Source organism: Triturus cristatus, chromosome 4_1 (assembly GCF_964204655.1).
Source record: "Triturus cristatus chromosome 4_1, aTriCri1.1, whole genome shotgun sequence".
Lineage (NCBI taxonomy): Eukaryota > Metazoa > Chordata > Amphibia > Caudata > Salamandridae > Triturus > Triturus cristatus.
This window is the reverse complement of record NC_140585.1, coordinates 331,086,496-331,114,437: the sequence shown is the minus strand read 5'-3', so window position 1 is coordinate 331,114,437 and position 27,942 is coordinate 331,086,496. Positions and strand designations below refer to the sequence as shown.

The following is a 27,942-nucleotide window of genomic DNA, read 5'->3' as shown; positions in this document are numbered from 1 at the left end:
CCATGAAGCCTATGAAAAGAACAGGCTGCCCCTATCACTCCGCTAGGCCCTTATAGTTACAAAATTGAAACCTGGTGAGGCCTCCAAATGATGTGAATCATACAGGCCACTCTCACTCACAAATATAGACTCCAAACTACCAAAAAGTATCGCTGCTAGACTGCAGCTGTTTCTCCAGAGTTTGGTACTACTGGACCTGTCAGGGTTTGTCCCCAAGCGTTCGACCTCACATAATTTTTGTGCAAAGTTTGCTATTTTACATCAGCTGGACCCGGAGATGAATGTTCAGCAGTGTTACTTGATGCTGCCAAGGCTTTCGACTCCATACAATGGGAATACACGTTCACGATATTGCACCACATGGGTATGCCGCAAGTCTTTCTGCAGCAGATCAGACTTTTTTTATAATAACCCAACAGCTAGAATCCGGGTAAATAAGCGTCGCTCTGATCCTGTTGAAATCTGTAGGGGCACCAGGCAAGGATGCCCACTGTCTCCGATATAATTCTCTATTGCTTTAGAACCATTGGCATGTGTGTTGCGCCAGAGACATGCGATGGCGACCCTGAGGTTTAGATTACGCCCGCTAGCCATCTTGCTATATGCGGATGATATGGTGCTGTACGTGCGGAACCCAGAAATAAATTTGGCACCTTGTATATGTGAATATATAAAATATGAGCGATATTTAGGGCTTAGTATAAACTGGGACAAGTCTGTTATTTTTCAGCTCACATTGAACACTAACCCACATGACATGGAATTCCCTCTTGTGTGGTGTGTGGACCCGGTTAAGTATCTGGGTGTGTGGGTACACAGAGACCCGGAGATCGTGGTTAGTGAGAACTATGGCCATACGATCATGAAATTAACGGAACAAATGTCTAGATGGATCAGATTACCCCGGTCGCTGGCAGACCGTATCGCCATTATGAAAATGGTCACTCTGCCCAAATTTTTATATACGTTTATCAACTTACTGATACCGCTACCGGATGTATTTTTTAAAACGCTCAAGTCAAATGATAAAACTGGCTTGGGCTGGTAAACAACCAAGATGTAGCTGTGAAGTACTGACAAATTCATATGAGAGGGAGGGTTTGGGGCCTCAAATATGAAATTATACTACCTGTGCACCCAGACGCAGTTTACGCACTTCTTGTACCACCCGGTTCGATGCCTGCTGCACTTAGCAGTTGAGAGCGACAACGCTCATCCAGTGCCCCTCTTATCTATCCTGCTACATAAACAGGGGAATATTGCACGTTCTGACCTAAATACTATACGCTGCACCTCAAGAGCATGGCATAGGCTGAGTGAGAGAGCAGGGCAAAACCCTATCTATGAGCCAGCACTACCCATCATGGTTCACTTAGAAATTTTGGTCACTCATGAACCCCTGACAATGGCTATTTTGGCTAAAGCAGGACTAGCTACATTAGGGGATCTATACCCAGATGGCCATTTCTTATCATTCGATGTGTTAACCGCTCTTCGTATCTGCCAGACTCCGGCATTGAATCCCCAATGCCCGGCCGCACCAGCACCACTAGCAGAGTTACAGGGGCTGTTGACGTGCAGCTCACTGACAGGACTCATAACCAGACTTAACAAGACGTCGCTTAAAGATAAACAGGATGGTCCGGGGGAGGGGGATTGAACAAATGGAATGCAGTGCTCAATACACCACTGACCCCGCAGACTTGGGAGGCATGCTGTGCGCTAACAGGACGTTTCACTGTGAATAGTAACCTTCGAATAATACATTTCAAATACTTACAACAAACATAATATACCCCCAGTCAATTGTGCAGATATGGACTTAGGGACAATTCTCGCTGTGTCTGATGTGGTAGACCGGACTTTATACACCTGGCCTGGCACTGCGCCCCAGTATATAATTTTTGGTCGAAGGTGGCCGCTATCCTGTCAGAGATGGTGCTAGAGCGGGTGAAGTGTTTCCCGCAGCTGTGCCTGCTGGGACTAGGTGCAACACTACAGCTATGTAATCGCAGACTGGTAGCGGTCTCCACGCTTCTGGCCAAAAATCTGCTCCTAAGGTAGATCAATCGTTGAACGATGTTGTATATTGCAGAGATCAGCTTGATATATATGCGGAGGAGCTGCCTGCAGCCTCCAGACCTAAGAATATGTGGGCGCCTGTAACTGCATATTTGAATGCACATGGGGTTATGGCATGATGGATCAGCAATGGATATATAGACCGAACTGATCTAGGTGGAAAGCAAAAGGACGAGCTGTGGATTCGGCGGCGAATAACAAATCCAGCTGCATGGACTAGTATGGGACTCATATGACTTGTTATGACGTGCGCCGCAGTTAATTGCTCTGATTGTTATGTGTGCATTTGCTCTGGAACGCTGTATTTGAATTAAAAGCTGCAATAAAAAAATTTTAAAGACTGCTTTGGATTAAAAAACTGCAAAATATTGAGTCCAGATTACTCATTCAGTAATTCATTGGATAAGTGCAACTCAACTGCTACCATTTGTCCAGACCTTAAATATAATCTGGCAAAGGCCACCACAATTCTTTCAGTGATGCATATTATACCTCAAATTTTAATCTATGGTTTCAAACCTAATCTTGAGGAAGACAGTAATGATGTAATACATTTAACATAACCAACAGACTGTGAATCATGTGCTAACTCCCTGGATAACTCCGATTTACTGGTAGAACTAAACGGACTAGAGGATCTCTAGTTTACTGGCTCGCCACGAAATTCACTGCCACCCAAAGCAGATAAAGTTCCTTCAACATCCAACACTTTGGAGGAAATAAAGACACCACTCACGTACCCTGTACTGCGAGTTATGGGGGCAATTAGTGTTAGAAATGGGGATCTCTAGTTGGCAGTGGCTGGTGCCAATGTCCAAATAGGGACCATTCTTCCTAAGTCAGAGTAAGGGGGCTACACCCTTTGATAACCCCTGCTCAACCCTGTGGTAACGTAGCACGAGCAGACAGGCCTATCTCAGAGGCAGTGTGTGAAGCATTTATGACCATACACAATAAAGCAGTGAAGATACTAAAGAGGGACACCACACAAGTAGCTATAGAAAAATAAGTATCTTTATATAGGCTTAACACAAGGCTCAAAAGCTATCAAGAAACCACAATGCACATAATTACAGATTAACTTTAAAGCAATAGAGGCACTCAACTAGCGTGTGGAAAGAACTTAGTTCGAGGCCGGGGTCCACGTGACCCGGGGATGTACAGTGTACCTGAGATTTACAGGGGCACGGCACGCAGCCTCACAAGGAAGCTGCGGTGATGACAGGCAGACTCGCAGCATCCACAGCTCCCTGCTGTAGCGGTCCGCAGCGTCACTCACGATAATCTTGGGACTGGGCATAAAGGCAGACACCCACAGGTGATAGCAAGATCCTCGAAGTGGTGACTAGTGCGGGCACTCAGCAGCACAGTTCCTGAGCTGCAGCGGCCCACAATAGCGGTAGGGATGATTCTCGTAGGGCGGCAAATGCGGGCACTCAGCGGCGCAGCTCATCAGCTGCAGCGGCCCGTGATAGCGATGATTCTCGTAGGACGGCCAATGCGGGCACTCAGCGGCGCAGCTCCTCAGCTGCAGCGGCCCATAATAGCGATGATTCTCGTAGGACGGCAAATGCAGGCACTCAGCGGCAACAGCTCCTCAGCTGCGGCGGCCCACAATAGCGATCACGATGACTTTGGTAACACAGGCAAATGTGGGCTCTCAGCGGCAACAGCTTCTCAGCTGCGGCGGCCCATAATAGCGATCACGATGACTTTGGTGACACATGCAAATGCGGGCTCTCAGCGGCAACAGCGCCTCAGCTGCAGCGGCCCACAATAGCGAACACGATGACTTTGGTGACACAGGCAAATGCGGGCTCTCAGCGGCAACAGCTCCTCAGCTGTGGCGGCCCACAATAGTGATCACAAAGACTTTCAGCCAGTGTTCCCCACAGTAGAACCAGAGGCTCTGGAATTCTCAACAGAGGCCTCACTTGCAAGTAGGATCCCTCTCAGATAGGAATCCGGACGGCTGATGGGTGAAGCCTAATGTCCCTGAGACTTCAACAGTAGGCAAGCACAAATCAGGCCCTTGGGTAGTTGCTTCAGCAAGATGGATAAAAGTTTCAAAGTCCTTTCCCTCTCGTTACACGGACAGAGGTTCGTCTTGACATCCCGAAGTAACACCACTTTGTAGGGGTTTTTGCATAGATCTTTATACCCAAAAAGTCTTTGTTCTCGAAAAGTCACAAATCACTGAACCCAGCCAGAACCAGTTTGGTGTCGTCCTGGAGCACTTTATTTACGAAGCTAAATCCTGCCTTTCAGGGACAGGGGTTCTGCCATCAGACGCACAGTGGGAGGTGGAGCCATCATTCACCTTGCCATGCACAGCCCTGCTCAGATCAAAGGGTCACCCCTCCCCATACTTCAACTGTAGATCTCTCTATTTAATCCAGGTCGGTCTCAGCCTGCCCTGACCCTCCAAAACCAGACAGCCAATACACATAACAGCAGAGCACACTGGAAGGTTTAGGCAAGGAAATACCTACTTCCCAAAAGTGGTAGTTTTAAACACAGAGTATAAAAATAATCATCACTAAAAGATGCGTTTTAACCCCTTCGCTGCTAGGCCTTTTCCCCTCCTGTGCTAAGCCCTTTTTGGGCTATTTGAGGTAGTGCGCGCTTAGGCCCCTGTAACTTTTTGACCACATTAGGTATCCACGCCAAATTTGCGTCCTTTTCTTCCAACATCTTGGGGATTCTAAAGGTACCCAGGGTTTGTGGATTCTCCTAGAGGGGTCACAGAAATTAGTCAAAATACAGCAATTTTTTTTTTTTTTTGTGAAAAATGTGAAAAACGGGCTGCAAATGAAAGCTTCTGGGTTTTTCTCTGCAAATGGTATCAAAAAAGGGTTTGTGGGGCTGAAATCACAATTTCTCCAGCTTTTAGGGAATGACAGACTTTTGTTAGAAAACCAACATTTTTTACACAGTTTTGGCATTTTTCTGGGACATACCCTATTTTTGCTATTTTTTGTGCTTTCAACCTCCTTCCAGTTAACGGTAGAAAAGGGTAACAAAACAATAATGGATCCTGGAAAGCTATACATTTTTGAAAAGTAGACAAAATTCTGAATTCAGCAAGGGGTCATTTGCGTAGATCCATCAAGGTTTCTTTATAGAAATTTACAGGCAAATATAGGAGAAATTAAAAATTTGTTGAAAAAAGCAGCCTCTTGAGTCAACGTTTTTACCTGTAACTTCTTCGAATTATGACATCTCTTTGAAAGCAATGTACCGTTACATCCGGTAGACCTTCCTGGTTGTGGGGACATATAGGACTTGTAGGTTCATCAAGAGCCCAACGAACCCAGAGTAGAAAAATGAGCAGCATTTTGTAATGTTTTTTTTTTTTGGTCCGGGTATATAGCAATTATTGTGGGAAAATGTATACTTGGAAAAATCGGTATGAAAGTCACCTATGTATTTCTGAAATGGGAACAAATTACAGAGTTCAGAAACAGTGCATATTTGCACATTTTCGAAATTGGGAATACTCATATTTGCATGACAATTATTGGTCATTTTTCAAAATGACTTTTTTTTTACACAATGTCTTTCATTTGGAAGGGAGAAATGCATCAAAAATCAACAGGTAATAACAGTTGCTTTACAAATTTGAACTACCCTAAGTCTCCCGAGAAAAATGGTACCTCACTTGTGTGGGTAGGCATAGTGCCCACGACAGGAAGTGGCTCAAAACCTAAGGTGAACACACCACATTTTCACACTGAAAATTTACACTTTTTTTGCAAAGAGTCTAGCTGTAGTTTTTGAACCCTAGCCCTGCCGGCACCTAGGGAAACCTAGCAAACCTATACATTTTTGAAAACTAGACACCCAGGGGAATCCAGGATGGGGTGACTTGACTGCCTCCCACCATGGTCTGTTACCCAGAATCCCTTGCAAACGTAAAAAATTGAAAAAAAAACCACATTTTCCCCACATTTCTGTGATGGAAAGTTCTGGAATCTGCGTGGATCCACAAATTTCCACCCACCCCGCGTTCCCCAAAGTCCTACGAGAAAAATGGTACCTCACTTGTGCGGGTCGGCCTAGTGCCCGCGACAGGAAACGGCGCAAAACGCAACGTGGTTTTGGAGTGAAAAATGACCCTTTTTTTGGCAAAGTGACTAGCTGTAGATTTTGTACCCTAGCCCTGCCGGCACCTAGGGAAACCTAGCAAACCTATACATTTCTGAAAACTAGACACCCAGGGGAATCCAGGATGGGGTGACTTGACTGCCTCCCACCATGGTCTGTTACCCAGAATCCCTAGCAAACGTAAAAAATTGACAAAAAAAACACATTTTCCCCACATTTCTGTGATGGAAAGTTCTGGAATCTGCGTGGATCCACAAATTTCCACCCACCCCGCGTTCCCCAAAGTCCTACGAGAAAAATGGTACCTCACTTGTGCGGGTCGGCCTAGTGCCCGCGACAGGAAACGGCGCAAAACGCAACGTGGTTTTGGAGTGAAAAATGACCCTTTTTTTGGCAAAGTGACTAGCTGTAGATTTTGTACCCTAGCCCTGCCGGCACCTAGGGAAACCTAGCAAACCTATACATTTTTGAAAACTAGACACCCAGGGGAATCCAGGATGGGGTGACTTGACTGCCTCCCACCATGGTCTGTTACCCAGAATCCCTTGCAAACGTAAAAAATTGAAAAAAAAAACACATTTTCCCCACATTTCTGTGATGGAAAGTTCTGGAATCTGCGTGGATCCACAAATTTCCACCCACCCCGCGTTCCCCAAAGTCCTACGAGAACAATGGTACCTCACTTGTGCGGGTCGGCCTAGTGCCCGCGACAGGAAACGGCGCAAAACGCAACGTGGTTTTGGAGTGAAAAATGACCCTTTTTTTGGCAAAGTGACTAGCTGTAGATTTTGTACCCTAGCCCTGCCGGCACCTAGGGAAACCTAGCAAACCTATACATTTCTGAAAACTAGACACCCAGGGGAATCCAGGATGGGGTGACTTGACTGCCTCCCACCATGGTCTGTTACCCAGAATCCCTTGCAAACGTAAAAAATTGACAAAAAAAAACACATTTTCCCCACATTTCTGTGATGGAAAGTTCTGGAATCTGCGTGGATCCACAAATTTCCACCCACCCCGCGTTCCCCAAAGTCCTACGAGAAAAATGGTACCTCACTTGTGCGGGTTGGCCTAGTGCCCGCGACAGGAAACGGCGCAAAACGCAACGTGGTTTTGGAGTGAAAAATGACCCTTTTTTTGGCAAAGTGACTAGCTGTAGATTTTGTACCCTAGCCCTGCCGGCACCTAGGGAAACCTAGCAAACCTATACATTTCTGAAAACTAGACACCCAGGGGAATCCAGGATGGGGTGACTTGACTGCCTCCCACCATGGTCTGTTACCCAGAATCCCTTGCAAACGTAAAAAATTGAAAAAAAACCCACATTTTCCCCACATTTCTGTGATGGAAAGTTCTGGAATCTGCGTGGATCCACAAATTTCCACCCACCCCGCGTTCCCCAAAGTCATACGAGAAAAATGGTACCTCACTTGTGCGGGTCGGCCTAGTGCCCGCGACAGGAAACGGCGCAAAACGCAACGTGGTTTTGGAGTGAAAAATGACCCTTTTTTTGGCAAAGTGACTAGCTGTAGATTTTGTACCCTAGCCCTGCCGGCACCTAGGGAAACCTAGCAAACCTATACATTTCTGAAAACTAGACACCCAGGGGAATCCAGGATGGGGTGACTTGACTGCCTCCCACCATGGTCTGTTACCCAGAATCCATTGCAAACGTAAAAAATTGAAAAAAAACCCACATTTTCCCCACATTTCTGTGATGGAAAGTTCTGGAATCTGCGTGGATCCACAAATTTCCACCCACCCCGCGTTCCCCAAAGTCCTACGAGAAAAATGGTACCTCACTTGTGCGGGTCGGCCTAGTGCCCACGACAGGAAACGGCGCAAAACGCAGCGTGGTTTTGGAGTGAAAAATGACCCTTTTTTTGGCAAAGTGACTAGCTGTAGATTTTGTACCCTAGCCCTGCCGGCACCTAGGGAAACCTAGCAAACCTATACATTTTTGAAAACTAGACACCCAGGGGAATCCAGGATGGGGTGACTTGACTGCCTCCCACCATGGTCTGTTACCCAGAATCCCTTGCAAAAGTAAAAAATTGAAAAAAAAAACACATTTTCCCCACATTTCTGTGATGGAAAGTTCTGGAATCTGCGTGGATCCACAAATTTCCACCCACCCCGCGTTCCCCAAAGTCCTACGAGAAAAATGGTACCTCACTTGTGCGGGTCGGCCTAGTGCCCGCAACAGGAAACGGCGCAAAACGCAACGTGGTTTTGGAGTGAAAAATGACCCTTTTTTTGGCAAAGTGACTAGCTGTAGATTTTGTACCCTAGCCCTGCCGGCACCTAGGGAAACCTAGCAAACCTATACATTTCTGAAAACTAGACACCCAGGGGAATCCAGGATGGGGTGACTTGACTGCCTCCCACCATGGTCTGTTACCCAGAATCCCTTGCAAACGTAAAAAATTGACAAAAAAAACACATTTTCCCCACATTTCTGTGATGGAAAGTTCTGGAATCTGCGTGGATCCACAAATTTCCACCCACCCCGCGTTCCCCAAAGTCCTACAAGAAAAATGGTACCTCACTTGTGCGGGTCGGCCTAGTGCCCGCGACAGGAAACGGCACAAAACGCAACGTGGTTTTGGAGTGAAAAATGACCCTTTTTTTGGCAAAGTGACTAGCTGTAGATTTTGTACCCTAGCCCTGCCGGCACCTAGGGAAACCTAGCAAACCTATACATTTTTGAAAACTAGACACCCAGGGGAATCCAGGATGGGGTGACTTGACTGCCTCCCACCATGGTCTGTTACCCAGAATCCCTTGCAAACGTAAAAAATTGAAAAAAAAAACACATTTTCCCCACATTTCTGTGATGGAAAGTTCTGGAATCTGCGTGGATCCACAAATTTCCACCCACCCCGCGTTCCCCAAAGTCCTACGAGAAAAATGGTACCTCACTTGTGCGGGTCGGCCTAGTGCCCGCGACAGGAAACGGCGCAAAACGCAACGTGGTTTTGGAGTGAAAAATGACCCTTTTTTTGGCAAAGTGACTAGCTGTAGATTTTGTACCCTAGCCCTGCCGGCACCTAGGGAAACCTAGCAAACCTATACATTTCTGAAAACTAGACACCCAGGGGAATCCAGGATGGGGTGACTTGACTGCCTCCCACCATGGTCTGTTACCCAGAATCCCTTGTAAACGTAAAAAATTGACAAAAAAAACACATTTTCCCCACATTTCTGTGATGGAAAGTTCTGGAATCTGCGTGGATCCACAAATTTCCACCCACCCCGCGTTCCCCAAAGTCCTACGAGAAAAATGGTACCTCACTTGTGCGGGTTGGCCTAGTGCCCGCGACAGGAAACGGCGCAAAACGCAACGTGGTTTTGGAGTGAAAAATGACCCTTTTTTTGGCAAAGTGACTAGCTGTAGATTTTGTACCCTAGCCCTGCCGGCACCTAGGGAAACCTAGCAAACCTATACATTTCTGAAAACTAGACACCCAGGGGAATCCAGGATGGGGTGACTTGACTGCCTCCCACCATGGTCTGTTACCCAGAATCCCTTGCAAACGTAAAGAATTGACAAAAAAAACACATTTTCCCCACATTTCTGTGATGGAAAGTTCTGGAATCTGCGTGGATCCACAAATTTCCACCCACCCCGCGTTCCCCAAAGTCCTACGAGAAAAATGGTACCTCACTTGTGCGGGTCGGCCTAGTGCCCGCGACAGGAAACGGCGCAAAACGCAACGTGGTTTTGGAGTGAAAAATGACCCTTTTTTTGGCAAAGTGACTAGCTGTAGATTTTGTACCCTAGCCCTGCCGGCACCTAGGGAAACCTAGCAAACCTATACATTTCTGAAAACTAGACACCCAGGGGAATCCAGGATGGGGTGACTTGACTGCCTCCCACCATGGTCTGTTACCCAGAATCCCTTGCAAACGTAAAAAATTGACAAAAAAAACACATTTTCCCCACATTTCTGTGATGGAAAGTTCTGGAATCTGCGTGGATCCACAAATTTCCACCCACCCCGCGTTCCCCAAAGTCCTACGAGAAAAATGGTACCTCACTTGTGCGGGTCGGCCTAGTGCCCGCGACAGGAAACGGCGCAAAACGCAACGTGGTTTTGGAGTGAAAAATGACCCTTTTTTTGGCAAAGTGACTAGCTGTAGATTTTGTACCCTAGCCCTGCCGGCACCTAGGGAAACCTAGCAAACCTATACATTTTTGAAAACTAGACACCCAGGGGAATCCAGGATGGGGTGACTTGACTGCCTCCCACCATGGTCTGTTACCCAGAATCCCTAGCAAACGTAAAAAATTGACAAAAAAAACACATTTTCCCCACATTTCTGTGATGGAAAGTTCTGGAATCTGCGTGGATCCACAAATTTCCACCCACCCCGCGTTCCCCAAAGTCCTACGAGAAAAATGGTACCTCACTTGTGCGGGTCGGCCTAGTGCCCGCGACAGGAAACGGCGTAAAACGCAACGTGGTTTTGGAGTGAAAAATGACCCTTTTTTTGGCAAAGTGACTAGCTGTAGATTTTGTACCCTAGCCCTGCCGGCACCTAGGGAAACCTAGCAAACCTATACATTTTTGAAAACTAGACACCCAGGGGAATCCAGGATGGGGTGACTTGACTGCCTCCCACCATGGTCTGTTACCCAGAATCCCTTGCAAACGTAAAAAATTGAAAAAAAAACCACATTTTCCCCACATTTCTGTGATGGAAAGTTCTGGAATCTGCGTGGATCCACAAATTTCCACCCACCCCGCGTTCCCCAAAGTCCTACGAGAAAAATGGTACCTCACTTGTGCGGGTCGGCCTAGTGCCCGCGACAGGAAACGGCGCAAAACGCAACGTGGTTTTGGAGTGAAAAATGACCCTTTTTTTGGCAAAGTGACTAGCTGTAGATTTTGTACCCTAGCCCTGCCGGCACCTAGGGAAACCTAGCAAACCTATACATTTCTGAAAACTAGACACCCAGGGGAATCCAGGATGGGGTGACTTGACTGCCTCCCACCATGGTCTGTTACCCAGAATCCCTTGCAAACGTAAAAAATTGACAAAAAAAACACATTTTCCCCACATTTCTGTGATGGAAAGTTCTGTAATCTGCGTGGATCCACAAATTTCCACCCACCCCGCGTTCCCCAAAGTCCTACGAGAAAAATGGTACCTCACTTGTGCGGGTCGGCCTAGTGCCCGCGACAGGAAACGGCGCAAAACGCAACGTCGTTTTGGAGTGAAAAATGACCCTTTTTTTGGCAAAGTGACTAGCTGTAGATTTTGTACCCTAGCCCTGCCGGCACCTAGGGAAACCTAGCAAACCTATACATTTCTGAAAACTAGACACCCGGCGGTTTCCAGGGAGGTATGGCTTGCGTGGATCCCCCAACGTTTCCTTACCCAGAATCCCCTGCAAACCTCAATTTTTGCCCAAAAAATCACTTTTTTCACACATTTTGGGGTGGGAAAGTAGTGGCATCACCGGGCTCACACAAATTTACCACCACCCAGCGTTCCCCCAGGTCTCCCGGTAAAAATGGTGCCTCACTTGTGTGGGAGGCCCAAGTACCCGCGGCAGGCAAGGGCCCCAAAGGTAGTGAGGCCACCTCAAGATGGCCTATCGCCAAACCACCTGGTTTTGCAAGGGGGGTCACTTTGGTTTTTGGCCCGGTGCGCGGCGGCCATCTAGGGAAACCTACCAAACCCAGGCATTTTTGAAAACTAGACACCCGGCGGCTTCCAGGGAGGTATGGCTTGCGTGGATCCCCCAACGTTTCCTTACCCAGAATCCCCTGCAAACCTCAATTTTTGCCCAAAAAATCACTTTTTTCACACATTTTGGGGTGGGAAAGTAGTGGCATCACCGGGCTCACACAAATTTACCACCACCCAGCGTTCCCCCAGGTCTCCCGGTAAAAATGGTGCCTCACTTGTGTGGGAGGCCCAAGTACCCGCGGCAGGCAAGGGCCCCAAAGGTAGTGAGGCCACCTCAAGATGGCCTATCGCCAAACCACCTGGTTTTGCAAGGGGGGTCACTTTGGTTTTTGGCCCGGTGCGCGGCGGCCATCTAGGGAAACCTACCAAACCCAGGCATTTTTGAAAACTAGACACCCGGCGGCTTCCAGGGAGGTATGGCTTGCGTGGATCCCCCAACGTTTCCTTACCCAGAATCCCCTGCAAACCTCAATTTTTGCCCAAAAAATCACTTTTTTCACACATTTTGGGGTGGGAAAGTAGTGGCATCACCGGGCTCACACAAATTTACCACCACCCAGCGTTCCCCCAGGTCTCCCGGTAAAAATGGTGCCTCACTTGTGTGGGAGGCCCAAGTACCCGCGGCAGGCAAGGGCCCCAAAGGTAGTGAGGCCACCTCAAGATGGCCTATCGCCAAACCACCTGGTTTTGCAAGGGGGGTCACTTTGGTTTTTGGCCCGGTGCGCGGCGGCCATCTAGGGAAACCTACCAAACCCAGGCATTTTTGAAAACTAGACACCCGGCGGCTTCCAGGGAGGTATGGCTTGCGTGGATCCCCCAACGTTTCCTTACCCAGAATCCCCTGCAAACCTCAATTTTTGCTCAAAAAATCACTTTTTTCACACATTTTGGGGTGGGAAAGTAGTGGCATCACCGGGCTCACACAAATTTACCACCACCCAGCGTTCCCCCAGGTCTCCCGGTAAAAATGGTGCCTCACTTGTGTGGGAGGCCCAAGTACCCGCGGCAGGCAAGGGCCCCAAAGGTAGTGAGGCCACCTCAAGATGGCCTATCGCCAAACCACCTGGTTTTGCAAGGGGGGTCACTTTGGTTTTTGGCCCGGTGCGCGGCGGCCATCTAGGGAAACCTACCAAACCCAGGCATTTTTGAAAACTAGACACCCGGCGGCTTCCAGGGAGGTATGGCTTGCGTGGATCCCCCAACGTTTCCTTACCCAGAATCCCCTGCAAACCTCAATTTTTGCCCAAAAAATCACTTTTTTCACACATTTTGGGGTGGGAAAGTAGTGGCATCACCGGGCTCACACAAATTTACCACCACCCAGCGTTCCCCCAGGTCTCCTGGTAAAAATGGTGCCTCACTTGTGTGGGAGGCCCAAGTACCCGCGGCAGGCAAGGGCCCCAAAGGTAGTGAGGCGACATTTGGGATAGGCAATGTTGATGTTGCCTCACTACGTTTGGGGCCCTTGCCTGCCGCGGGTACTTGGGCCTCCCACACAAGTGAGGCACCATTTTTACCGGGAGACCTGGGGGAACGCTGGGTGGTGGTAAATTTGTGTGAGCCCGGTGATGCCACTACTTTCCCACCCCAAAATGTGTGAAAAAAGTGATTTTTTGGGCAAAAAGTGAGGTTTGCAGGGGATTCTGGGTAAGGAAACGTTGGGGGATCCACGCAAGCCTTACCTCCCTGGAAGCCGCCGGGTGTCTAGTTTTCAAAAATGCCTGGGTTTGGTAGGTTTCCCTAGATGGCCGCCGCGCACCGGGCCAAAAACCAAAGTGACCCCCCTTGCAAAACCAGGTGGTTTGGCGATAGGCCATCTTGAGGTGGCCTCACTACCTTTGGGGCCCTTGCCTGCCGCGGGTACTTGGGCCTCCCACACAAGTGAGGCACCATTTTTACCGGGAGACCTGGGGGAACGCTGGGTGGTGGTAAATTTGTGTGAGCCCGGTGATGCCACTACTTTCCCACCCCAAAATGTGTGAAAAAAGTGATTTTTTGGGCAAAAATTGAGGTTTGCAGGGGATTCTGGGTAAGGAAACGTTGGGGGATCCACGCAAGCCATACCTCCCTGGAAGCCGCCGGGTGTCTAGTTTTCAAAAATGCCTGGGTTTGGTAGGTTTCCCTAGATGGCCGCCGCGCACCGGGCCAAAAACCAAAGTGACCCCCCTTGCAAAACCAGGTGGTTTGGCGATAGGCCATCTTGAGGTGGCCTCACTACCTTTGGGGCCCTTGCCTGCCGCGGGTACTTGGGCCTCCCACACAAGTGAGGCACCATTTTTACCGGGAGACCTGGGGGAACGCTGGGTGGTGGTAAATTTGTGTGAGCCCGGTGATGCCACTACTTTCCCACCCCAAAATGTGTGAAAAAAGTGATTTTTTGGGCAAAAATTGAGGTTTGCAGGGGATTCTGGGTAAGGAAACGTTGGGGGATCCACGCAAGCCATACCTCCCTGGAAGCCGCCGGGTGTCTAGTTTTCAAAAATGCCTGGGTTTGGTAGGTTTCCCTAGATGGCCGCCGCGCACCGGGCCAAAAACCAAAGTGACCCCCCTTGCAAAACCAGGTGGTTTGGCGATAGGCCATCTTGAGGTGGCCTCACTACCTTTGGGGCCCTTGCCTGCCACGGGTACTTGGGCCTCCCACACAAGTGAGGCACCATTTTTACCGGGAGACCTGGGGGAACGCTGGGTGGTGGTAAATTTGTGTGAGCCCGGTGATGCCACTACTTTCCCACCCCAAAATGTGTGAAAAAAGTGATTTTTTGGGCAAAAATTGAGGTTTGCAGGGGATTCTGGGTAAGGAAACGTTGGGGGATCCACACAAGCCATACCTCCCTGGAAGCCGCCGGGTGTCTAGTTTTCAAAAATGCCTGGGTTTGGTAGGTTTCCCTAGATGGCCGCCGCGCACCGGGCCAAAAACCAAAGTGACCCCCCTTGCAAAACCAGGTGGTTTGGCGATAGGCCATCTTGAGGTGGCCTCACTACCTTTGGGGCCCTTGCCTGCCGCGGGTACTTGGGCCTCCCACACAAGTGAGGCACCATTTTTACCGGGAGACCTGGGGGAACGCTGGGTGGTGGTAAATTTGTGTGAGCCCGGTGATGCCACTACTTTCCCACCCCAAAATGTGTGAAAAAAGTGATTTTTTGGGCAAAAATTGAGGTTTGCAGGGGATTCTGGGTAAGGAAACGTTGGGGGATCCACGCAAGCCATACCTCCCTGGAAGCCGCCGGGTGTCTAGTTTTCAAAAATGCCTGGGTTTGGTAGGTTTCCCTAGATGGCCGCCGCGCACCGGGCCAAAAACCAAAGTGACCCCCCTTGCAAAACCAGGTGGTTTGGCGATAGGCCATCTTGAGGTGGCCTCACTACCTTTGGGGCCCTTGCCTGCCGCGGGTACTTGGGCCTCCCACACAAGTGAGGCACCATTTTTACCGGGAGACCTGGGGGAACGCTGGGTGGTGGTAAATTTGTGTGAGCCCGGTGATGCCACTACTTTCCCACCCCAAAATGTGTGAAAAAAGTGATTTTTTGGGCAAAAATTGAGGTTTGCAGGGGATTCTGGGTAAGGAAACGTTGGGGGATCCACGCAAGCCATACCTCCCTGGAAGCCGCCGGGTGTCTACTTTTCAGAAATGCGTGGGTTGGAAAGGTTTCCCTAGATGGCCGCCGAGCCCTGGGCAAAAAACAAAAGTAACCCCCCTTGCATAACCAGATTACCTATTGTTACTACAGCGTGAGAATTTAGGAATAATACTGCAAAGAAAATGTGGCAGACAATTTGAGGTTTACAGGACAATGGGGATAAAAAATATTTTTCAAATCACTAGAGAGACATCACCATGAACTCCCAAAGGTTTTCGACAATATCTACAGTTGGTGGGTTATTCTTACATGGAAAGTGTACCTTGGCAGAGAAACAAAAAACAAAGATTCCTGCACAACCATCTATTCCTCAAACACACACACATACTGGTTGGATTTGGCACGAGGGCAAGTCATGGTTCAGTGTATTAAATTTTATTAACAAGAGATTTCACAAATATGAAATGCACTGTCAATAATTAAATTCACAAAAAACCAAACCAATGACTTGCAGCTCGTGAGCTGTAAAGCCACGTCAAGGCACCAACCGCTTTACAGGCCATTCACACACCTTTCATACGTGATACAAACAAGACCATTCGCACCACCAGGTACAAAAGCAACACAGTACAAAAATCACCAAAAAGGGACAAGGTACACCCTGCTTCAAAAAAACAAATATTACTGCACAGTCATCTAACCCGCAAGCACACGCACATACTGGTTGGATTTGGCACGAGGGTGAGTGATGGTTCAGTAGATAAAATTGTATTACCAAGTGATTTCACAAAAAATGAAATGCACTGGTAATAATTGAAAGGGCAAGAAACTGAACCATTGACTCACAGCTCGTGAGCTGTAAAGCCACGACAAGGCACCAACCTCTTTACAGGCCATTCATACACCTTTCATACGTGTGAGACATACAAAACCATTCACACCGCCAGCCGCGGGCCCATCACATAACAAAACTCACACCGGCACACAGCGCCATTCAAGGGCCCATCACTTTCACACGCCCACAATCCAGACACAGCAACTACACAGGCAGAAGGATTGCGTGGAGTGGCACTCAGCTAGCAGTGTGTGTAGTGACCAGCAGAAAGTCACTACTCACACACAGCCAGCCAAGCACCGGTCGACACACACCGCTAGCCAAACGCCAGTCCACGCACACCGCTAGCCAAGCGCCAGTCCAGGCACACCGCCATCCAATCGCCAGTCCAGGCACACCGGCAGCCAATCGCCAATCCACCTACACCGCCAGCCAAGCTCCAGTCCACGGACACCACCAGACAAGCACCATTCCACGCACACCGCCAGCCAAGCTCCAGTCCACACACACCACCAGACAAGCTCCAGTCCACGGACACCACCAGCCAAGCTCCAGTCCACGGACACCACCAGCCAAACACCAGTCCGCACACACCACCAGTCCACACACACTGCCAGCCAAGTACCAGTCCACGCACAGCGCCAGCCAAGCACCATTCCACGCACACCACCAGCCAAGCACCATTCCACGCACACCGCCAGCCAAGCACCATTCCACGCACACCACCAGCCACGCACACCGCCAGCCAAGCACCATTCCACGCACACCACCAGCCACGCACCAGTCCACGCACACCGCCAGTCCATGCACACCGCCAGTCCACGCACACCGTCAGCCAAGCACCATTCCACGCACACCACCAACCAAGTGCCAGTCCACACACACCAACAGCCAAGCGCAAGCCTACACACACCGCCATCACATTTTGGATTTTTTTAGAAAAAAATAAAAACACAAACAAATTGCAAATAGATACAAATCTTCTAACAGAAAATCAGCAACTAAATACATTGCACTAACACCAACATTGAAACAGAATCAAATTATCCAAAGAATACAGACCAGCCAGTTCACTTTACCACTCAAGAATCCTCCCAAAAATTTTTTCGCGTGTGGTACGCTCTAAAACAAGCAGAGAGACACAGTGCAGGATGAGAGGGACAATCGGGGCAGTACATACGACACTCCTTCCGCAAACCTCTTCGCCAACAGACTCTACATCTCCTACTGGGAAAATCTTTTGCGGGTGTGGGAGGAATGTGATCTGGAAAGTGGCGTTCTTTCAATCTAGCAACATCCTCCACCAGTCCAACTCTAGGAACACTTGCCTGTTCCACTACAACAAGGCTGCCTATTACAGACTCCTGAAACTTAACAAAAGTCATCTTTGACTCAGGGCAAGAATCCTGGAACACAACAAAAGCATTAAACATTGCCAAGTGGAAAAGATGGATAGCCAACTTCTTGTACCAAATGTAAGCCTTACGAAGAGCAGTGTAAGGTTCCAACCTCTGATCTACTCTGTCAACACCACCCATGTACCTATTATAGTCTAAAACACATACAGGTTTGCGCGCTTCAGCGACCTGACCCCAAACAGTCACAGGTGCAGTGCTTTCATCATGGATGGAAGTCAGCATGTAGACATCTCTCCTGTCTGTAAACTTCACAGCAAGAAGCTCCTGGCAACGCAACGCACTGCACTGTCCCCGCACAAGCTTTTGACAAACAAGTTCTTTCGGAAAACCTTTACGGTTACAGCGGACTGTGCCACAAGCAAAAGTGTCAACTTTGGCCAATTCCCTGAACAACCGTACACCAGTGTAGAAGTTATCTACATATAAATGGTGGCCTTTGTTAAAAAATCCTCTTCCAAGTTCCCAAACAATTTTCTCAGTCACTCCAAAAGTGGACGGACAACCAGGGAGGTTAAACCTAGATTCCTTACCGGTGTACACCCTGAAATTAGAGACATATCCAGTCCTACTGTCACACAGCATATACAGCTTTATTCCATAGCGTGCCCTCTTACTAGGAATGTATTGCCTAAAAACCAAGCGGCCCTTGAACAACACCAAAGACTCATCCACTGCAATTTCTCTACCAGGGGCATAAATCTCAGAAAATCGATCAACAAAGTGATCAAGGACAGGCCTAATCTTAAAAAGACGGTCACAATCAGGGTGATCTCGTGGCAACGCTAAACCATTATCTACAAAGTGCATCATCCGAAGCAGAAGCAAATACCTGTCACGACTCATGACTGCCGGAAAAATAGACGTTGCCATCAAGGGACTGCTAGACCAATATGAAGCCAATGATGGCTTCCTTAGCAAGCCCATCAAAAAAGTTAAACCCAAGAACTTCTTCATCTCTTCAACATTTGTGGGAGTCCACCGGGTAGCTCTAGAGTGTGGCTTAAGACTGGCACTGTTGTCCCTCAAAAACTGTTCGGCATACAAATTAGTCTGCTCAACAATCTCTGCCAAAAACACATCGTCCATAAACAACTGAAAAAAATTTACAGGCAAAAAGTTCTCGGTATTCACTCTAGACCCTGGAACACCAGTAAACTCAGGAAATTCTGGCTGCACCATGCCAGGGGCAACCCAGAGGTCATCACTTTCAACGGGAAGACTTGCAGCCCCAGCCTGCAGCCCAGATGTCTCTTGCCGCACTACACCAACGGAAAGGCTTGCAGCCCCAGCCTGCAGCCCAGATGCCTCTTGCCGCACTACACCAACGGGAAGCCTTGCAGTCCCAGCCTGCAGCCCAGATGTCTCTTGCCGCACTACACCAACGGGAAGCCTTGCAGCCGCAGGCTGCAGCCCAGATGCCTCTTGCCGCACTATCGGCACATCAGTCTCCTCCTCTAACACAGGCACTTCATCCGCGCTAAGAGTATCTTCATCATCCGATGACCCCATACGGAGAGAAAACTCACTGCCAGAATCGTCCCCTGCCCCCTCTCCCTCAGAAGCAGAGTCAGTCTCTGACCCAATATCAGAGGAAGACTCAAACAGCAAACCAACAACCTGCTGAGCAGTCATCCTGCGGCTAGCCATTATACCTACTAAGATGGAAGACTGCACAAACAAGTCAACAACAACCAACAATGTGCAAACCAAGTAAGTAAAGAAATGTGTACCTTATATCAATAAGATCAATGTACTCAAAAACTATACAATCCAAAATCAAAAGAGACAGCTACACTCACCAGAAACAAACTCTGCAGTGACACTGCAAAGACCAACGATATCAAACTAGAAAGAAGAAAAAAAAAAAAATTACTCACAAGACAACAAAATACACATCATGCACCAATGCAAAAAGTTTTTGAAACTCAAAAACCAAACATACTGCTATTATTACACCATTTGCAAAAAAAAACAGGCAGAGAAATCAAACACATTTGCATTGTACAAAAAAACAGTCTCTTACCAAACAACACAAACAGCAAAACCACCAGAACCAAAATGTCACCGTGAACAGAAGAAAAGCCTTCACCTAGAACAAAACAGTAAACAAAAAAAACATTACAATTGGAAATCACAAAACATATAACAATAAACATTATAACATGCCATGTCACTACCCAAATGGTCAATCGGTCTTCAAATTATTTGGCCCCCCAAGGAAGCGACCCTTGCCTAAGGGGTCGCTTCCTACATAGCATAAACAATATCCCTGGTGTCTAGTGGGCTTTTCTGCCCCCCCCTGGGGGCAGAAACGCGCAGAAAGCGGACCGATCTGCCCCCAGGGGGGGCAGAAAAGACTTCCACAAAATTTGCCCCCAAGGAAGCGACCCTTGCCCAAGGGGTCGCTTCCTACATAGTAAAAACAGCATCCCTGGTGACTAGTGGGCTTTTCTGCCCCCCCTGGGGGCAGAAACGCGCATAAAGCGGGCCGATCTGCCCCCAGGGGGGGCAGAAAAGACTTTGCCAAAGAATCGTGCCCAAGGAAGCGACCCTTGCCTAAGGGGTCGCTTCCCAAACTCCAAATACAAAATCCCTGGTGTCTAGTGGGGCATCCCTACTCCACGATCGCGACGCTGTGCGCGATCGTGGAGCAGGAATGCCCTGTATTGAGAGATCGGGGGAGAGGAAATACTCTTTCCTCTCCCCCGATGCCTCAATACTAGAGATTTCACCGCCGCGGCCCCCACCAGACGCCAAACACCTACCTCTGCTCCCCTCGGACGCGCTGGAAGAAATGGATTCCAGCGCGTCCAACGCTTCCTGATGACGCCGGCGCGCGCTGTGCGCGCTGACGTCATCAGAAAGCGTGGGGGGGCTCGGGGGGGGTCGGGGGTGGCAGCGGAAGCTCTTCCGCTGCCACCCCCGTAAAGGGGGGCAAGATCGAGGCAAAAGGGGGGGAGCGCCAGCGCTTACCCCGGGGGCTGTCCTCATGACGGAACGGTTCCGTCATGAGCACAGCCCAACCGATGCTCATGACGGAACCGTTCCGTCATGAGCATCGAAGGGGTTAATATTTGGAGCTCAGGCATACTAAATTCGACTTTCCTATCATGTTCCTTTGGTCAATTAGGATTATACCAATTTATAAAGTCAATTTACAATAGGGAGCATTCGCACTGTGGCACTGAATGGCAGCAGCACAGTGCCCGAGCATCTAACACCAGCAAACACAGAGGAGACAAAAGCGAAAAATGGAAGGGAGACCCAAGCCAATAGTGCCAGGTCTAACAATTAGCAATACATTGACTAAAATGACAGACTCATTAGGAGGTCAATTGTCCTTATTATCCAAGCAAGTTTCTTTTACAAAATGAAATTAAAAATGAACTGAAAGTTAGACTGACAATTCCAAATCCTTCAGACTTTTTTTTAAAAAAGCGTTAAAAAGTCTTGCTTTAAGCATGTGCCAATAATCTAGCACGTTATAATCGACCTGGTACAACTCCTTCTGACTAAATTAATATCTATGCAACTGGATAGTAAAAAACCCTAAAACATCAATATGTTTCTGAATGGAATAAAGCCCATCCAATAGTATGGATCAACCTGTTGCTGGGTTGTCGGATTTGCCCACAACCTCAGATATGTTTATAGAGTCGATTCCACATGCTCCAATGTTTCAAAAGGTAAAAATCCTCAGCAATTAACAGTAATTCTGAATAACAATCTGAAATGTGTCAATGGAATTCACACTGGCACAGCAGTATCAAGTGAAGGACTTCAGTCAAACATTATAACATGTTGATTAAAAATGTTGAGGAAACTGAATGAAGAAAAAAACATCGCCTGGCAGAGCTTTGTCAATTTCCTTAGATACCCGCTGGAAAAACATAGTATCTATGCAATATTTAATCCGATAGGATAAAGGGATACTGTTCACCCCATCAAGGACTTCGGGAAATCAGATATCTTCAGTTGATAGGGCACAAACACAAGAGGGATCAACCTTAACCTCCGATACATAGTCACTCATCTTTTAGCTACAACCAAGCAGGAACAAATAACCCAAAGACTTCAATAAATACATCAGCACTGGATAATTCACCATGCAGATTTACATTGTTAGTACTGATCCCTTAATTTATCCAAAAATATAGCTGATGGATTTGCCGATCTTGTTGGGATGCTTTCTTGTGCACAGACCACCAGCTCCATTCCAAAGATTATCGATGGAGCTTCAACAGAACAAACAATAAATAATGGTGATTCAACTCAAGCCGAAATACATGAGAAGAGAAACATAAAATTTGAGTCAATTAGCATTTCACACGGCTCCTTGTGTGAACCTACTAAAGTTTCTGCTGCTAGATCAAAACATTGCAAAGATGAAGAAGTGCCACAAAAATGACCTATTATTGAATACGACATTTTAGATTGAAGCCAAGCTATAAATCCAAAGGCAAACAAGGCATCTTAAACAGTCAGAACATTTTGAAAATAATCAATTATTTCCTAGAAATTAAAAACATAGATTCTAGCCGTTTAGCTAGCATCAGGTTTATCCGAGATGCTAGCCACTATGGAGAGGTTACACAAACAGCCTAGACAACGGATAATATTCCATCACAAGTTTGGGTAAGACGGGTAGATCTGGCTACTTGGGGCATCTCGGTGTCGAAAGTAGTCAAATCGAAATATCCACATATATTAAGATATTCAGACCAGCGGCTTGACGTCTATTCTTTATTTCAACCACTAAATAAAAAAAATACTTCATGGGCCCTACTGATATAATTGATAATGGAAATCTTTCCATTTATGACAACAAAAATCTATTCTCTGAACATTATGTTACTGTAAAACCCTATCTCAGATCAGTACCATAACTTGGGTCTGACCACTTCACTTCATTCCTAACAGTAGCTTATGTATAAAAACATTACAACAGAATACATTTGTGACCTGGTCCTGGAACATCACAGCTTTTGAGCGACATATCGACTCAAGCAATGAAAAATCTAATATTTTACAGTAATTATCATGTGATTTGTCTCCAAGAAACGTGGAAAATTTATAGACACAGCAGAGTTTGCACAACAATCTACAATTATCCAAAATCACAGACCACCATGATTTAGCATGCAAACTTAAATAAGACTTTAAAAACTTACATTGAATATGTGCACAGGATAAACTAATACCATGGTTCCCCACAGAGGTTTTCTGAAGCTTTAGCCTGCTAGAACTGTTTTTATCATTGCATGAGGGAAGTAATGTTGACATGTAATGTATGAAAAATGTCTGATCGCCATCATAATTCTCTGCTACAGATTGTTTATTGTTATTGTTCTTATGAATTATTAAGAGATATACACAGAAAAGAATAATGGAAAATTGGATTATAATCTATCAAATTTTAATTCACGTGAAATTCAGGCTTCAAAGCAAAACACAAAGGGCTAGCCAAGCGGCAGACTATTAACCTTTATAAACAACAATTTATGTTTAACAGCGTTAAAATTAATTCAAGATCAAACTATATGCTTATAGCCTTCTTGGGTACCAGAAACCAAAATCATCTACTGGTAGTAAACATCTACGTTCTACCAACTTTAATCAAAGATAAGTCTAAATTATTTCTATAACTATCACTTTGAATTGGGTGACATTGCACAGAAGGGTACCGAATGATCTACATTTGTTACAACCATATCAAAAAGTAAAATAGATTTTATTCATTATTTCAGGTTCTTTAACTGTAAAATTTCTGCCATAATCCCTAAGAAGGAGAGCAATCATAATGCACAGCAAACAGTGATATATTACAATTATGATCAAGAGCAATCACGTAAACTTTCTGACAATGGTAATGTAACCTTGATAAAGAGCAGGACAATTAAATGGAATGCAGTCCTTGATTCCAAATTCTGAATACTTATTAACCAAGAGTTCATAACATCTAGACTTATAAATTCAATTACGTGATTATTGGGACGCACTGGTAAACTGTATTTTACAATATGATAGACCCAGTATTGTAAGGCGCAATGTGCACCAAAGACTATGCAATCACTATTGCAAAAATAAAGCATTTGAAAATCAATGCAATGTCATCAGAAGAACCTTCATTAAATCGTAAGCATAGAAAACATCAAATGATTATTTCATAACAGGTGAAACTTGGAAAGAGCATATCAAGGTTTTTATTCAAGTACTACTATCACCTTATATTCAACATTGGACAACTCAAATACAACTCTTGACGCAACGCAATATGAAATTATGACCGATTAAAAAATGTTGATCATTACAAGCTGCAAGACTCAACGGCTACCCATCAATATAGAAGTAAAATCTGATCCCTTCCTATGGAGCTTATTAAAATGTAAATTACATATTAAGTGCTATTAACTGGGAAGACTCTACCATCGTGGAAAGGAGCAATCATGTATCCAATTCATAAAAAGGGCCCAAGATATTATCCAAAAACTAGAGTTTAACAGCCCTCGATTGCTATTGGAAAACATCTACAGGATAAAATTAGATGCATGGGCAATGGAATCCAATTTGATACAATTCACTCAATCCGGATTTTGAGCAGGTTGCTCCACCTTAAACAATACTGTTGCCCTAAACTTATGAGTTAATACAGTTACAAAGAAAAATCTTTTGCTGTTTTTATACAGTCTCCGGCACTCCTTTTGTTAAAGTAAATCTTAGCAGATTGTAGGATAAATTACTAAAATGGGGAAATGACTGTACACTCCTATGTTTTTTTAATCACATTGCATAATGAAACTTGAATGAAACTCAAATTGACCATAAATAAGTCTCTTCTGGAAAACTGAAGTAATAGCTTTTGGCAAAGCTTCCAACCAACTGTCCTGGACAAAAGGCGCAAAATGAATAGAAAACTTAGCAAATATGATTATGAGAGTCTCACTATTATTAACAAACTTTCATGGATCATTCATATTTCAACTAAGACAAAATAAATAACATATAATAACTAAATCTATTAAGAGATTTTTTTAACATCTATGGTGGATGAGCCATCAGGCAATCGTTCACTGCAATAAATTCCAAGCTCATTCGGCCCTTGCTATATGCCTCATAAAAGGATCAGGAAGCTGGATAAGATCTGCTTGAAAGAAATAAGATCTTTATTGAATTTGGTTCTGCTACTACACATTGTAAACTACGTCTGGAATTCTTTTTTACATCTTCGAAAACTTTACATAAAACAGCTATGGTAATTTATGTTTATACCTTCTGCAAAACTGAGGTGAATGCTTTAAAATTGTTAATCATGGAAGAAATAAGAGCTAATCCAGGAAACTCTGAGGATTTGAATTTACCATGCATTTAAAAAGTTATAACTGAAAAACACTTATTTTGGCTAGCTTTGATGAATATAAATCGGACAGAACGGTAGGCAGGGATGTGGAATTCCTATAGTCCGACGCCCAGGACATATCGTTTGGGGTCATGGGCAACAAGTTTTCAAGTGTATTTTGTCCTTGGGACAAGTAGGCCCAACCCCCTGCAGCACAAACCCTTTGGCTGCCAGTGTGCAGTACCACATTATGGATCAGGAAAGGGCACTGTCTGCAAGTTAAGAATATATTTGTGTCCATATGTGAATGCCGTTCAAACTTGTATTTATGGTTCATTAATTGAAAGCCTTTATTATTAGGGTGAGCGCTCTAAGTAAATGTTGTAAGCTAGGACTGCACTACTGACAGTGGTTTCAGTATAAAAATGTGCACACATGCTTTCAAAGTTTAGCAATATGAGGCTATGTTTAATGCTCCCAGAATGCTCTCTGATTTGATGCAAATATTCACAGAAGCTTGAAAGCAAGACTGATGATTCTTTACTTTCAAAATAAAATGTTCATTAGAAAAATGAAAGGAGGAAAAATAACATTTTGCTAAACTAATGTAAAATTTCATGTGCCATTTCTTTGCAGCATCATTCAGTAACGTGTTGATGCATGCTTGTATTTCCCGAAGATATTCATAATGGAAAATCAGTGCCGCTCGCTCACTCTGGCTGTTGGACACTTGGAAGCCGGTGATTCCCTTTACCTGGAGCTGCTGAAGTCGTCGGACTTTGTTGGGGGAGGCTGCTGTGTAGCATCGCTGTTCCGGGACTGCGAGGACCAGGGTGCTCGTTGTTGCCTGATCCAGCACACCTGCGTCCTCTTCCCGGCTCCGCCCCCTTTCCCAACAACAAAGCAGCATAAGAGCCCCGCCTCTACGCGCCAGCGGAACGCGCCCGGGGCGAAGACCGGGCAAAGAGCGGGCCGTTTGTTGCCGTTTGTGGACGGGACGGGCCACCCCTCTAAGACTTATTGTTGTTTGCGTACAACGGACATTTAAGACCGCTATTCACGAACTGAGCCGGTAATTGACTACTTTTACTGTTCTGCCTTTTAATTGTTCAAGTTTTATAAGCTACGGCAGGCATTTTGAATAGTTTGTTTATCCTGGGTTGTAGTACATCGACATAGGCTATATTCCACTCCTCTCCCACGAAGATGACTACTTTAAGATCCGGCAGAAAGTTTGTTCATGGCACGACTGGGGGCTGTGTTTCAGGGACCCTTGATAATTTTATCACCAGAGCAACACGGGTCCTTGAACACGAAATCACACTAACTGAAAAACGTCTGTCCCTTGAATTATCGGCCAAAAGATCATCACTTGGCAATATCATGGCAGCCACTTCCCCAGTCAGTAGGCAATTACCATCAGCTTCTGATTCATTACCTAATAAGACGTCTGGGACGTCGATCATCCCATCTTCTAGCCCATTGGACGGCTCTCTTGACACTCTTGACACCCCAACTATTTATGAAGCCTGTGGCCTTCCCTCAGACCGTAGCGTTACTTCCCCTCTGCCCCCCTCTGATCAATCCTGCACTGTTATCCCGTTTCCGGTTAGCAAGTCCCAGCATAATAAAGGGTCAAGAAAGCGTGTGGGAGCACCTCTTAGGGGTAAATGTCCCAAAGTCCCCAAAAAATCTAATCGTGCTAAACCAAGTCCTGATCCTCCTTTGAATTCAACGGACTGCCCTCCCTCCACTGCAGGGTGTCAGCTCCCCCCCAATTCTCAGTCACTCCGCCTAATACCAATCCTCCTCAGTTTTGCTCTCTTGAACTCCTGGAGCAGTCTCTCAAATCTCTTCTTTTACCCTTATATGAGAGAGTTAAGCAACTCTCTATTCATTTAGGGAAATTAGAGGCTATGGTGCTAACTAATACATCTTTACTGGAGAAACCTATAGTGCCTCCCGTCGCCTCCAACATTTTATCCACTCGGCCCACCACCATCACAACCAGGCCACCTTTTGATAATCCTACTCCTTTGATTAGTGCCTCTTCCCTTCCATCTGCCCAAAATGAACAAGCTATGGCAGTTTCCCATCCCTCTGTCTGCGCTGTCCCGTCTTCCCAACTAGATAGTAACCAGAGTAATCATGTAATTAGACAGCACCAGGCAGAGGGTGCGGGCTCATTCCCTCAACTCCCCCTTATCAATCTTCCCCGTGAGTCCAGGCCCTATACAGTTGTACTGGTTGGTGTCCCAAGGCTCCCCGTGGACAAGTCCGAGTCGCACGTTGGGCTGAAGAATAAAGTGACTCACTGGTTGAACTGCAATAGGCCTTTGCCTCCCAGAACATGTGCCGAAATATTAATGGTACGTAGGGTGAGTTGGTTGGGCCCCGGGGTAAAGAAAGTCGAGGGTGATTGTGTTCTTATTAATTTCCGAGATCCCAGGGCAGTGATCCATATTTGCTCTCTTCCAAATCTTTTGAGTGCTACTGGTATCCAGGCGGTTGACCTGTCCTATTTTTACCCCTGCACCTCCAGTGATACTTTGTGCCCCCAGTCTACTGGTTGGGAAAGGGTTTCTAGGGGACTTTGCCGCCTGCCCATTTTGGACTTTCATCTTCCCCTGCAGAACCATTTTGCTCCTTTGAATTCTTTGGAGGGGATTGACTGACTGTCATTAATTCAGACTAATTCGGGGATCGCGAGTTTGTTCCCTACGAACCCTGCCCATTTTACTAGTTCAGGGCCGGGTAGCTGGGGCGGGACTGCGGGGCCACATCGGGGTTTGGGTGTTTTCCACTCTAACATTGTATGTGTTGATCCAATTGTGTCTCACAATAACCCTGCTCTCCCCCTCTCAGTCTTGGACGGTCAGAACCCTAT

General features: G+C 46.4%; 1 protein-coding gene across 2 annotated transcripts in view; it reads right to left on the bottom strand.

Moving 5' to 3' along the window:
- ITFG2 (integrin alpha FG-GAP repeat containing 2) overlaps positions 1-27,942 on the bottom strand; it is a 595,129-nt gene that overhangs the window by 530,073 nt on the left and 37,114 nt on the right. The window contains exon 2 of one of the 2 annotated variants that reach the window (XM_085652304.1): positions 19,743-19,808. The exons of the other annotated variant lie outside the window; for it this stretch is intronic. Within the exon in view, the coding sequence (XP_085508430.1) occupies positions 19,743-19,808 (66 nt within the window). The remainder of the gene's footprint in view (positions 1-19,742; positions 19,809-27,942) is intronic. 2 annotated transcript variants of the gene reach the window in all.